Source organism: Ambystoma mexicanum, chromosome 5p (assembly GCF_040938575.1).
Source record: "Ambystoma mexicanum isolate Mex_15411 chromosome 5p, UKY_AmexF1_1, whole genome shotgun sequence".
NCBI classification, from domain to species: Eukaryota; Metazoa; Chordata; class Amphibia; order Caudata; family Ambystomatidae; genus Ambystoma; species Ambystoma mexicanum.
This window is the reverse complement of record NC_090930.1, coordinates 1,311,014,302-1,311,026,510: the sequence shown is the minus strand read 5'-3', so window position 1 is coordinate 1,311,026,510 and position 12,209 is coordinate 1,311,014,302. Positions and strand designations below refer to the sequence as shown.

The window sequence follows — 12,209 nt, the reverse complement described above, 5'->3', positions numbered from 1 at the left end:
ATTGAAATATGAAAGTATGCATCTTCATATCCAAGGTGACCATGTAATCCCTGTGCTTTAGCAGTGGAATCACATTCTGCAAAGTTATCCTGAACCTTTGAGGCTCGACATACTTGTTTGCAAGGCGCATGTCTAATACAGGGCGCATGGTCAGATCCTTTTTGTGTACAATTAAGTATATGGAACAAGTTACTTACCTGTAACAATTGTTCTCCAGCATGGGTCTGGCATGGATTCACAAACTCATGAATATTCCCAGTCAGGCAGGGAATCCTCGGTAAAAGAAAAAGTTTCACTTACAAACTGTATTTCTCCTCTAAACCAATCACTGTACTGTGGGTCACACGGCCCCCAGCCAATGACTGCCCTCTCCCAAGCTCCTCCTCTGGCAGCCATCTTCGGATTTGGTAAGCACGGAAAGGGGCAGTATGACCAAGAAGAGCAGCAGAGGGGTAGGAGGGAGGGTTTGCATGTGAATCCATGCCAGTCTCATGCTGGAGAACAATAGTTACAGGTAAGTAACCTGTTCCTTTTCCAGCATGGGGTCCGACATGGATTCACATGCTCATGAATAAAGAATACATAGCAGTACAACATTAGTCAACCATGGGAGGTGGCAAAGCTCAACAGAACAATCAGCTCTTGCCTCTGGAACAGAATAACCTCAAACAAACCAGTTGCTTAGTACTGCTTGCCTGACTCTGGACTCCTCCTTGGAATCCCTGTCGACGCAGTAGAATCTCGTGAAGGTATGCGTGAACCTCCACGTAGCAGTCATGCAGATGTCCATCAGGGGCACACCAGATAGGCACGCCGTCGTTGCAGCGATCGCTCCGGTGGAATGGGCTCTCGGACGGCCGGGCAGCAGTCGGTTGGCCAACTGATGAGTGTGTGATACAGCCGGAGAGCCACCAGGAGATGGAAGCCTTGGGCAAGGCCTTCCCATGGTTCACAGGACCAAAGTTCACGAACACTTGAGACGTTTTCCGAAAACACTTTGTGCGTGCCATATAGAACTTCAGAGCACTAGCAACATCCAGCGAGTGCAAGGCCCTTTCAGCCGGTGACGAAGGCGTCAGAAAAAACACAGGTAACACCAAAGACTTGTTGAGGCGGAATTCCGACAGAACCTTTGGCATGAAGGAGGGATGCGTCTGCAGCACCACCCTCGATTTGTGGAAAGTCAGATACTGCTGTTTGCAGGATAGGGCCTGGAGCTCACCCCCCCTCCTGGCAGAGGTGATGGCCACAAGGAAAGCCTTCTTCCAAGAGAGGAATTTGAGAGGGGCCTGATGCATAGGGTCAAAGGGGGCTCCCATGAGCCTTGTCAGCACCACGCTGTGCTCCCACGCCAGTGCAGGAGCCTTCACCAGCGGGAAAGATCAAAACAGTCCTTTGAGGAATTCCTTGATGAGATGGTGGGACTAAAGAGAAGATCTTCCTGGAGTCCTGGTGAAGCAGGAGCTAGCTGCCAGATGCACCTTGATAAAGGTGTGGCCAGCCCCACCTTGGCCAAGTATGGCAGAATCTATGGGGCCGTGACCCTCTGATGAGTGATCTTCTGCCACGTAGCGAGACGCTTCCACTTGTGACCGTAGCACTTGAGAGTTGACGATCCTCTGGCCTTGGCAAGCACTTCCCTGCAGTCTTCCGGCAACTCGTATCCTCCAAACTCTAGGGCACCAGGAGCCAAGCCCTCAGGTTCAGCGATCCTGGGTCATAATGCAGTTGCGCCTCCTCCTGGTGAGCAGATCTGCGACCACTAGCAGTTTGACCGGAGGGGATGTCGACAGGCTGAGAAGGTCTGGGTACCAAATCTGCTGCGGTCACGCCAGGGCAACAAGGATCATCCTGCATCGGCACTGTTTGAAGTCGACTGATGACTCGCAGCAGGAGAGGCAACAGAGAGGAAAGTGTACAGAAACAGCCCTTCCAACAGAAAGGAGAACCTATCCCCCCCCCCCATGTTGCTCAGCTGGTGGAACCCGCTGGCATATTTCTGGCATTTGGAGTTCGCCACCGTCGCAAACAGATCGATCTGGTACCTGCCCCACTTGATGAAGAGGCAGTCCACCTGGTCCTGCCGAAGTTCCCACTCGCGGCAGGAGCGCAACTCCCTTCTGAGGGAGTCGGCAATGGTGTAATTTACTCCCGCCACGTGAAAGGGGATGAGGAATGCCACAAGGTCTGAGCCTTTCTGGAGAGCGCTGGGGATCGGGTGCCTCCCTGCTTCCTGATTTAGAACATTGTGGTGGTATTGTCCATGAAGATCCTCACCACCTTGCCTTTTAGGGACGGAAGGAATTAATTGAGGGCCCAGAACACTACACGGAGCTACCCAACATTGATGTGGAGATCCTTCTCCTCCGGGCAGGCGTGCAGACTTCCGATATGGCCTCCCCAGCCCTCCAGGAAAGGGAAAGTATCTGTGGTGACCGTCTCCTGGTATGAAGGGGGGTGGGGGGTTTGGAACCCTGTGCCCCGGGTGATGTTTGAGTATACGCCACACTTCCTCATCACCCGACTGAATTCCTGGTTGAGAGGGATCTCGTCTGTGAAGCTTCCGGACACTTGTATCCAGCGAGCATCCAGGAACTCCTGAAGAGGTCGCATCCGCAACCTGCATAGCCGGATAAGGTAGATGCAAGACAACATCATGCCGAGCAGCAACTTGATGGTCCTCACTGTGGCGGTCTGCAGTGACAGCCATTGTACCTTTCCCAGCAAAGCCGCTACCCTCTTCTCCGAGGAGAATGCCAGGCAGGAGACCTTGTTGAGCTTGGCTCCTAGAAACAGTGCGACCTGCAATGGAGTCAAGCAGGACTTCGGATAATTGAATGAAAATCCCATATCCGTCAGCAGCTGGACGGTCGTCTGTGAATCCCCTGTAGACGTAGATGGGGGCGCCACTGGTGCCAGGCACTTCGTAAACACCGTAGGAGCTGACTTTAGGCCGAAGGGAAGGGCCTTGAATTGGTAGTGCCTTCCTTGTACCACAAAGCGCAGGAACTTCTGATGTTTCCTGTGAATGGGGACGTGGAATTTGGAGTCTTCTAGATCCAGCAACGACAAGAAGTCTCCTTCCTCCAGTTGGCTAAGCATGGGCTGCAACGTGACCATCCTGAATTTGTGCGACTTGAGGAACTCGAGACGCTGCAGGTCTAGGATGGGCCTCCAGCCCCCTCCAGCCCCCCCCATGTCTTCTTTTTGACTAAGAAGTATCTGGAGTAGACTCTGGAGCCCCAGAGTTGTCTTGGAAGTAGCTCCATCGCCCCTTTTTGCAGCATGTCCCATACCTCCTGCAGGAGCTGAGGGATGTGCTGCTGCTGCCGGGTCACCAGGGTGAAACTCCTGGGTTTTTTCGTGGGCAATAGCATCCAGCACCCATCTGTCAGTGGAGATCTTCTCCCACTCGACGAATCCAGTCAGCCGGCCGCCCACCGGGATACATGGGTGGGGGCCCGACGTCCTTTCTGGTTGTGTCCTGGGGCGGCGATGGCGCGGACCACTTCACCCGAGAGCCTTGGCCTCTGTAGGTCTCCTGGGTCGTGGACCGGGCAGGCTGACAGTACGAAGAGGAGCACCCAACAAAACCTTTCGGCGATCTGCCTGACTTAACTCCACATGCGCAAAAGCAAGAGCGGTGCTGTTGGGAGTACCCAGGGCCTGAGCAGTATCTGTATCCACCTTGATGGCCTGCAAGGACTCGTCGACGGCCTTCCCGAATAGGTTATCCCCGTCAAAAGGCATGTCCAGCACCTTCGTCTAGCAAACAATTTTGGTAATTGATCATCTATCTGAAAATCACCTTGTGTAAGCAGCTAGACAAAATAGATTGTGGCCAGACAATTCGGTATTGTCAAGGAAACCCATTCACCACTTATCTCCTGAACACCATTTCATTGTAGAGGATTATGTGGTTAAGTAACTGGAGAGTAACCATGTATTCCAAAACAAGTCCATAATGCACACAACCTAGATTTAAAAAGGGAAAAAAAAACATCCTGCTGGTATATCTTTTTAATTTCCAGGTAGCAACAATCCACTCCTTCCATCCAATGTGTAGCCCCCACTAGTCTCTCATCCTGAAATATGCTGCCTCTAGAATCTATATTATGCAGATATAACGAGAAACAGTGCTTCTATGTTGGCAGTAGCATTATGCTTAATCAGGTACCACTAGCGAGTCAGTAGAAAAGACCAGAGAAAAGTGAATGGTTCAGAAATGGTAGCAGGGCTGTAAGCAGGGTGCTGTAGGTGAAGAGTATGTAATTCAGTTGGTTCCTAGACACCTTTTAAAGTATCTCTTTCACAGTACTAAAAATAAAGGTTGAGAGGCCAAATGGCATGCTACTGTGTCAGACTTATTCATGACAGATTATTCCAGGTGACTGGAACGTAGGCTCTCTAGATGTTTTGCATTAGAATGTCCATGATAACTCACAATTGCCTATTCTGACCATGGCTGTTGGTGGTCCTAGCGCAAAACATCTAGATAGTAAAATGTTACAGACCACTGGCCTTTTAAAACCTTCCATAAACAAAGAGATTGAATGATACACAAAAATGTGACTCACCTGCTTCCTTACGGTGCATTCAAAGACCACTTCTTTCTCTTCATCTCGCATTACTGGAACAATGGAAATATTTCCCACATTCACATGACCACGAATAACTGGCAACAAATCGAAACAATTTTCTTTAATCTTCTTAAGTGCATTATTTACAGCTTCTTCATTAGGATCAGACACGTTTTGTACAGTAGAAGGCAATGTTGAGCTATTTTCATTCTGTTTTGTTTGGCCATCAAGGATACAAATGGACTTGCTTACTTCAATTTCTTTGTTGGAGCAAGTTGCCATGTCATCTTTGAGATCCAGATTTGGCGAATCATTGCCTAAACAAAGTCTTTTTGCACTCCTTGGCATATTCCCTGCTGCAGGGGCCCTTTTTCCATTAGCACCAATCAAACTGTCAGGGGGTTGATGGTGCTGTATATCTCTTTGTACAGCACTGCTATCATCACTCTTAGAGTTTTTTCCTGTTTTAACAAATGCAGTTGAAGTAGATGTTATTGCTTTGAACCCTGTGATTTGACTGACTGGACCAGGTAAAAGCTTACACTCTGCAGGCGAACACCTATTCAGCTGTATATTTCCTTTCAGTATATTAAGTGTTCTTGCTTGAGCAGAGAGTTCAGGATACATTGAATCCAATATTCTGACTGAATTCTCTTGTGGCATTCTTGGTGTAGCATTTCCACCTGCCGATGGTGGAAGTCTCCCAGGCACCGGAAGCGCATGCTTGGGTGTAGCAGCACAGAACTGCAAAGGTGATGATACAATTCTCTTACTCGACAAGTCACAGGGGGAAGGGGTTGTAAACACATTTTTATACCGTTGATCATCTGGCAATGGAGACATAAGAGGTGCAACTGGAGTTTCACGCAATGGAGAAATTAGGTCATCAAGGGGTGATGGAAGAGAGGACCTACTGGAAGTTGACATAATTGGGGATAAAGGACGAAGGGTTCTTGGAGGAGTAGCTATCAAAGGTTGCAGTAAAGGAGGTAATGGTGGACCCATCTCAGATCTAACTTTGCTTATAGTTTCAGGAGAATGTTTTGTTGTAGTAGAGGTATCAGCATTTGCCAGTATAGGCTGGTTTTCTGCAGTGGGTGTAGTTTTTGTTTTACCTCTTACTCGAGCAATCCTCATAGGTGGCCCCCTGTTGCAAACTTTAGAGACAGTCATCGCAGAATCACTGGGCAACACATTTGATGACTCTTGGGCCTGATTTGGTGAGCTATTTATATCAACTGTAGATGCACCCAATGATTGTTTTCCCAGACCCTTGTTTGAGCTTTTAAGAGCCAAGATGTGCCTCGATTTAGCTGCCCTAGGGTCGGAGCATTCCATCGGGAATTTCCATGGATGTACGCTAGGACCAGCATTTTCCCCAGTTAGTGGAACAGCCCGTTTTGTTTCAAGATTTGTTTCTGCATCAGAAGAGGAGGAACTCTTTTCCATTTTTGTAGGAGATGAATCACAAACATTTTCATCACTTGGTTTAGAAGATGGTAGCGGCGCAGTGAACGACTCTGAAGACAACTTTGGGTCGTCTACACTGTGTGATATGCTTGAAACAGTCTTGGTTCCACTTTTGATGTTTGACTCCTTGTTTGGATCTGTCAAATTAACAGCTGACCGACTGTTTTTTGTTGCAATACCAATTACTAGATCCATGTCCTTTTTGGAAAACAAATGATCCTTCGTTGAATCACTTTCTAAAGTACTCTTATCAGTTGATCTTTCAGATTCATGCTCTTCTGGTGAAGGACTCAAAGTAGGGGTTTTCTGACCCACAAGCTCCATGACAGTGATCCTTTCCTCTTGGTGTGCATCTAGATTACGCTCTGTGAGATTACGTGGTACAACAGATTTTGACTCCAAAAGACAGGCAGCTTGCGACAGAATATTCAGGTTTGTATGGTTTATCTCACATAAACCAAGGTTGGTTTGATTAACTGCTTCCAAATATGGAGCTGTAACAGGTTCCCGAGTGCTTTGCGGGGAAGTGTTTTGATAGTCTTCATCGGTGCTTGAGGTTTTAATCCTCTTCATCATTTCTGTTAGTTTCACTAAATCCTGCAGATACTTTTTCTTAGTAGGCTTTCTGCCATTCCGACGATTAGTATTGAGGACCTCTCTTTCAGGAATATTATCGTCCGGTTCAGAGTCGCCTAGCTCACTGATGATTTTACTTGTGCTGCAACTCTGAGTACTTTCAGGTTTCTGGCTTTCCGCAGGCCCACGAGCCCTTCTAAAACTAGAAGCATTAGTGCATATTGGATTTTCTCCATGTCCCTCAGCACTTACCCCTTTACTCACATTGTTCACTTCATCTGAACCTTCAACTGCACTTTGCTTCGAAAGCACACTAAAATCCAAGTTTAGTTCTGTTTTGAAATACTGCTTTAGATTTCCTGGTATCAGCATAGACTCGTTTCCAAATTGTATGGCACTTGCTAAATCGACACCAGTGTGGATTTGACTTGCAAGCTTCTTCTGTTTTTCTTTGATGGTTCTGGAAAGTCCAGTAGCATCAACACTTATACCGTCATCCTCATTCTGCACAGAGGTGTCAGAGCAACAGGAGTAGTTGCTTTTAGCAGAATTCTTCAGACCAGCATCTTCCAGCTCTTGCTCGAGAGGAGGATTACTTTGTGTTCCACTTACTTTGTATTCCACATCTCGCAGGGTAGTTTCTGGCATTGTACAAGCATCAGCCATCGAATCCTCCAGGGAACATGGCACATGGATTTCAACATTTACGTTTTCATCTACTTCAGTGGCTTTTTCTGTAACCGATTTTGAATGAGACACAAAAGGTTTACCTGAGCAACAAACTCCAATGGAGTTAACATCACTTTTGGTAGTCTGTGAAGCATTAGAACTAATTTCAGACAAACATTCATTTTTAGGCTGCATTGGTTTATCAATTTGTGCACCATTATGTTCTGGCTCACACATTGTTTTTGTTACAACTGCTTCCGGTAGTGGTGTAAGCTCTTGTTTCATATTTTGGTTACCTCGAGATGATTTCAATATTGGTATAATTGTTGCCTCTTCTTCCAAAGTGTTGCAGAAATTAGGCATTTCTACTTTAGAAGATAAAACTGTGTTTTGTGGCAACTGTAGTAACTGCTTAGCACAAATCAGAGTGTGAGGATCTACAAGATCACACACTTTTAGATTATTCACACCAACCACAGATTTTGCATCAACATGTTGATGTTCCGCTTCTACGGATTTAATAATTTTGCTATTTGTGGCCCCACCTTGCAGCACTTCAATATCTACATTTGCAACATCTGCAATCACAGTTTCTGTGAAATTAATTGTGAAAGCAGGCTTGAAATTCATTGTAAAATCTTGCACTGCATTGGTTTGCAAAATGTTTAAATCCTGTACACCTGGAGTATGTTGTATTTTACTAGAGGGATAATCAGTGAGATTTTCCTTGTGCAGCGTACTAGTAACATGTGTAATAGAAACAGTTGGTGCATCTGCGTTTCTTGTATGTGGCCCATTAGTTTCCATGTGATTGTCAGGAAAGGTTTCCAAAGTTGGTAAATTAGTTACAGTTATTTCGGCTGATTCCGTTTCCATGTCATCCTTCTGGTATGCATTCCCATTCACAGCCTCTTTTTCGGTAATCCTACATTGAAAATTGTCCCCCTCAGTCACATTTTTGGAATCCTGAGCTAAGGAGTAGGAATGCTCAGAGAGGTACCTCTGATCTTTTTCTTGTGAATTTTTTGAGAGACTTGTTTCTGTATGTACAACAGGTTCTGTACCATGAACTACAGCAACTGCAGCTGTAGAATATTTTTCTGTGTCCACTGATGAATTATCCATGTACAGTTCCATTCCGGTCTCTTTAGCCGCTTGTGAATGAACAGAATTTCCTTGTGAAAACATTGCTTTTTCAGTTGAAAGTAGTTCACTTTTAACAGTCCCCAGCTTTTTGGACTGCAAGGAAAGACCAGTTACAACAGTATCCACTAACTCTGAATGTTTAAAGGCAATCAAACTGTTGACTGTAAAAGCTCCCACATCACGCAGTATTGTATTGCCAGACGTAGCCGATAAATCCTTCTCAACATGAGAGTGAGTTTTTATTGTAAATATAGGCTGGTCTGAGTTTGTTCTAGAACAATCTAATGCAGTTAGACTTTCCTCAGTTACAGAGGTTCTCTCATGTGACGCGTTTAAAGGTGTATTAAATGGTCCTGAAAAATGTTTCCCGTTTGCAGTCGTCTCTTCACTTGTACAAGTCATCTCATTCGACTTTATTACTTTACTGGATCGACAATCAACATTGTCACTGGCAGTTAAAGTATTTTCAGCTGCACTTACATTTTCCTGAGAGGTCAGTAGTTCATTTGCAATTATTTGGCAATGTTCTGAATTCAGAAACTTATTTTCTGTTGTCTCGGTTTGCATCAGTTCATTATGAGATGCTGCGGTACATGCTGGTATAATTGTCTCAGGTTGCACTAAAGGGAGCTCTGACTGGTTGTTTTCACAATCTATGGTTTCTAAAGACACACTTTTCAAATTATCCAAAAGGGATCCACTTAATCTTCCTGTCTTTGCAGTGTGCATACTCTTGGCATCTACAAAAACATTTGCTGCAATGTGGCTTTCTGTTGTGGTTTCTAAATAAAAGTGTTCATCATGTAATGTCTTTGTTCTTCTCCGTTTATAAGGTTTCCCTTTTCGACCAGAAAAAGTACAATTTATCTGGCATTCCAATGCACCATCATCGGACAAGGGCTCTGGCCTTGGTGTGCTGCAACCAATTTCTCCATCACTGGAATCTGTGACCTCTCCAAACAATGCATTCTACAATTAAACAAAAAGTAAGGATCATTTTAAGAGGGGTGGCACTCAAAAAAATGAATACTACATTTATGCCAATAGTGGTTTTAACTCTTTACTAAGTTAACCTACATCTTTGTATTAAATGAAGGACATGGGCATCACAATTCAAAATTAACTTTAAAAAATTAAATACATTACTGTTAGTTAACGTACCAAGCATAACAATTAAAAAAGGCTTGTACATCCAATAGAGAAATAATATTTTCTATCAAACATTTCTTGCTCCGTTTTAATTTTATTGAAACAAAACAATGTTTTCATTTCAATTTAATCAAAAAGGTGGACAACAAACAAAAAAAATGTGTTTCAAAGTGGGAGGGTGGATCATGGTAAGAGGGTTTTTCAGAACCACTACTAGGGAAGGGTTCTGAGAAGCCAAACAATGGACCTGCAAGGTTTGCATAAAGTCCAACCAAACTCACTTGGTACAGTGGCTAGGCATTAAGGCTTAGACCGAGGAGATCAGGAGCTTGGTGTAAAGTACACTTAAAATACAAAAGATTGACAACTATTAGATTGCCCATGAAGACAAGCAGCAGAAGAGATTATTTCGGATTAGAAATCCATAAAAAGTGCATCAATTTATCATACAAAATCACAATATAAAAATTAACCAATCATTTAAAACGAGGGTTTTAATATATATACACACAAGGATTTCATACAAAGTTGATTTTCAACAACCCTAAAAATGTACAATGCATGAAACCAACTCTGCACATAAAAGTACATAATTCTACACTCTTTGATGGTATCCAGGCCAATGATTAGATCATTACAAAATCATTATATAAAGGGATTATTATAATTAATAACACTTATCTAAACACTCATGCAATTGAAATTGATTGCTGAATTACATAGAGGAGGAAGCTTTAGAATGTGTGCATCCGTCCCACCAATACCTCTCCATCTTGTTTTCCTTTTCACATAGACTCCAAGTTTTTCTAATAAATCAGGTTATATTCTAGGTGATAGCAGGCGAGGCAACATTCAATAGATAATGCAGAATAGGGTGCTGCTGACTAAAGCCTCTTTCCACAAACAGAGGTACTAAATATTTCTTCCTCAAGAGACGATATGTTGGGCAAAAAAGCAGGAAGTGTGCTAGGTCCTCAAGTCCCGTTTGACACTTACAAAATTGTAAATTCAGATTCCTACCCAATCTCATCGCTAAAACCTCACCCAGTGCAATGCACCTAAAACGGGCTCTAGTAATTGGTGCCCTTTGATACTTGCAATTAGAGCAAACAAGATACACCTTAATTGAATTTGTTGAAATAATCAATTGTTCATTCATTGGTTTTAGCAATTCCCGCATCTCTCTTATATCAGTTTTCCACTCCGTGATTGTTCCCTTTATAAAGCGACACATACTATTATCTATTAGGGATGATTAATCATCAGATTACTTACACTAATTTGCCCCAGCATTTTCCTTATATTTGATAACCATCCAATATAGTCATGACCTCTTTTACACAACAAATCCATCGTGTTCTATGCGAGCCCAGCCATTGGGTTTCACCAGACACGCAACCATAACATGGTAGGTTCCAATGCCAATTGGTCTTCAAGGAAACAGACCTAACTCTCTGTATGGCAAAATTCAGGGATGGTAGTGGCAAACCCCAAATCTTTAAGAAACAATGTTCTTCTTTTTGCAATACTCCATTTCCCTCATACTCCCAAATAGCTGTCCCATATTTTACAGCTCCTACAGTACGTGCATTGTAAATCTTTTTTACAATGCAGAGGGGTTGCTGATTATGCGATTGCTTCATGCGTAAGGCCAGTGTCCAAATATGTGCATTACCATTGAATCTTTCATCGAGATGAAGCACTCAAATAATCAAACTGGGTAACTCTTGGAATTGCTAGCCCATTGCACCACATTTTTGGGAATTTATAAGATTGTTTTTTCCCATATTACGCCATTACTACTGCCTGCAAGTCCAGGTCCCTCATATAAACGGAAAATGTATTAACCAGGGCCTGCAGTGCCCTTGATAAGGACTGTATTGTCAGCATAAATTAATACTGGTATTAGCATATCTCCCAGCATTGGAACATCTGTGCTACACTCCATTAACTTTTCCAATAGATTGTTGATATGTAAGGAGAGGAGCAGGGGTGCCAACACACACTCCTGTCTAACCTCCGAATTAATCGGAAACTATGCTGTGCATCGCCCTTCACTACCAGATCGAATGTAGGATTCGTTATCTCTATGCAGGATGTCAAAAATAACAGCTAGGCAATTATAGGACCTGAGCACGGGCCATCATTTGATCAGAGTTACTTTATCGAAGGCTGTGCTCGGGTCAAGGAATAGAAGGAAAATGAGTTCTTGTTTCATGTTCAAGGACTGAGTAATTATCAAATATAGATTTAAACATTGTTCCATTGTGCTCACTTTGAGCCTAAATCCAAGTTGAATGGGGTACAAAATCTGATTAGTAGCCCACTCTTCCAATTTACTAAGTAAACATTTCCTTAACATCTTGAAGCTAGTATTCAACAAGGATATCGTCCGGTATGACTGGGGCTATTTCGACATCCTTTTTTTAAAAATGGGACAATATTCGCTCCGTGGTACAATTTATGAGCTCATTATGGCATTAAACAAGATCGCCAGATTTCATTATTATCCTGATAGTATTCCACCGACATTCCATCACTAGCAGCTGCTCCATATGTTTTGCACTTTTAATGGCTTTAGATACTTCAAATGGAGAAAAACAAACTGCCAGGTGTATT

The 12,209-nt window shown here is 43.7% G+C and overlaps 1 protein-coding gene across 1 annotated transcript in view; it reads right to left on the bottom strand.

The window, feature by feature from the left end:
- The window catches only part of ICE1 (interactor of little elongation complex ELL subunit 1), a 740,954-nt gene that overhangs the window by 423,568 nt on the left and 305,177 nt on the right, over nt 1-12,209 (bottom strand). The window contains exon 13 of the mRNA XM_069613713.1: nt 4,578-9,410. Within this exon, the coding sequence (XP_069469814.1) occupies nt 4,578-9,410 (4,833 nt within the window). The remainder of the gene's footprint in view (nt 1-4,577; nt 9,411-12,209) is intronic.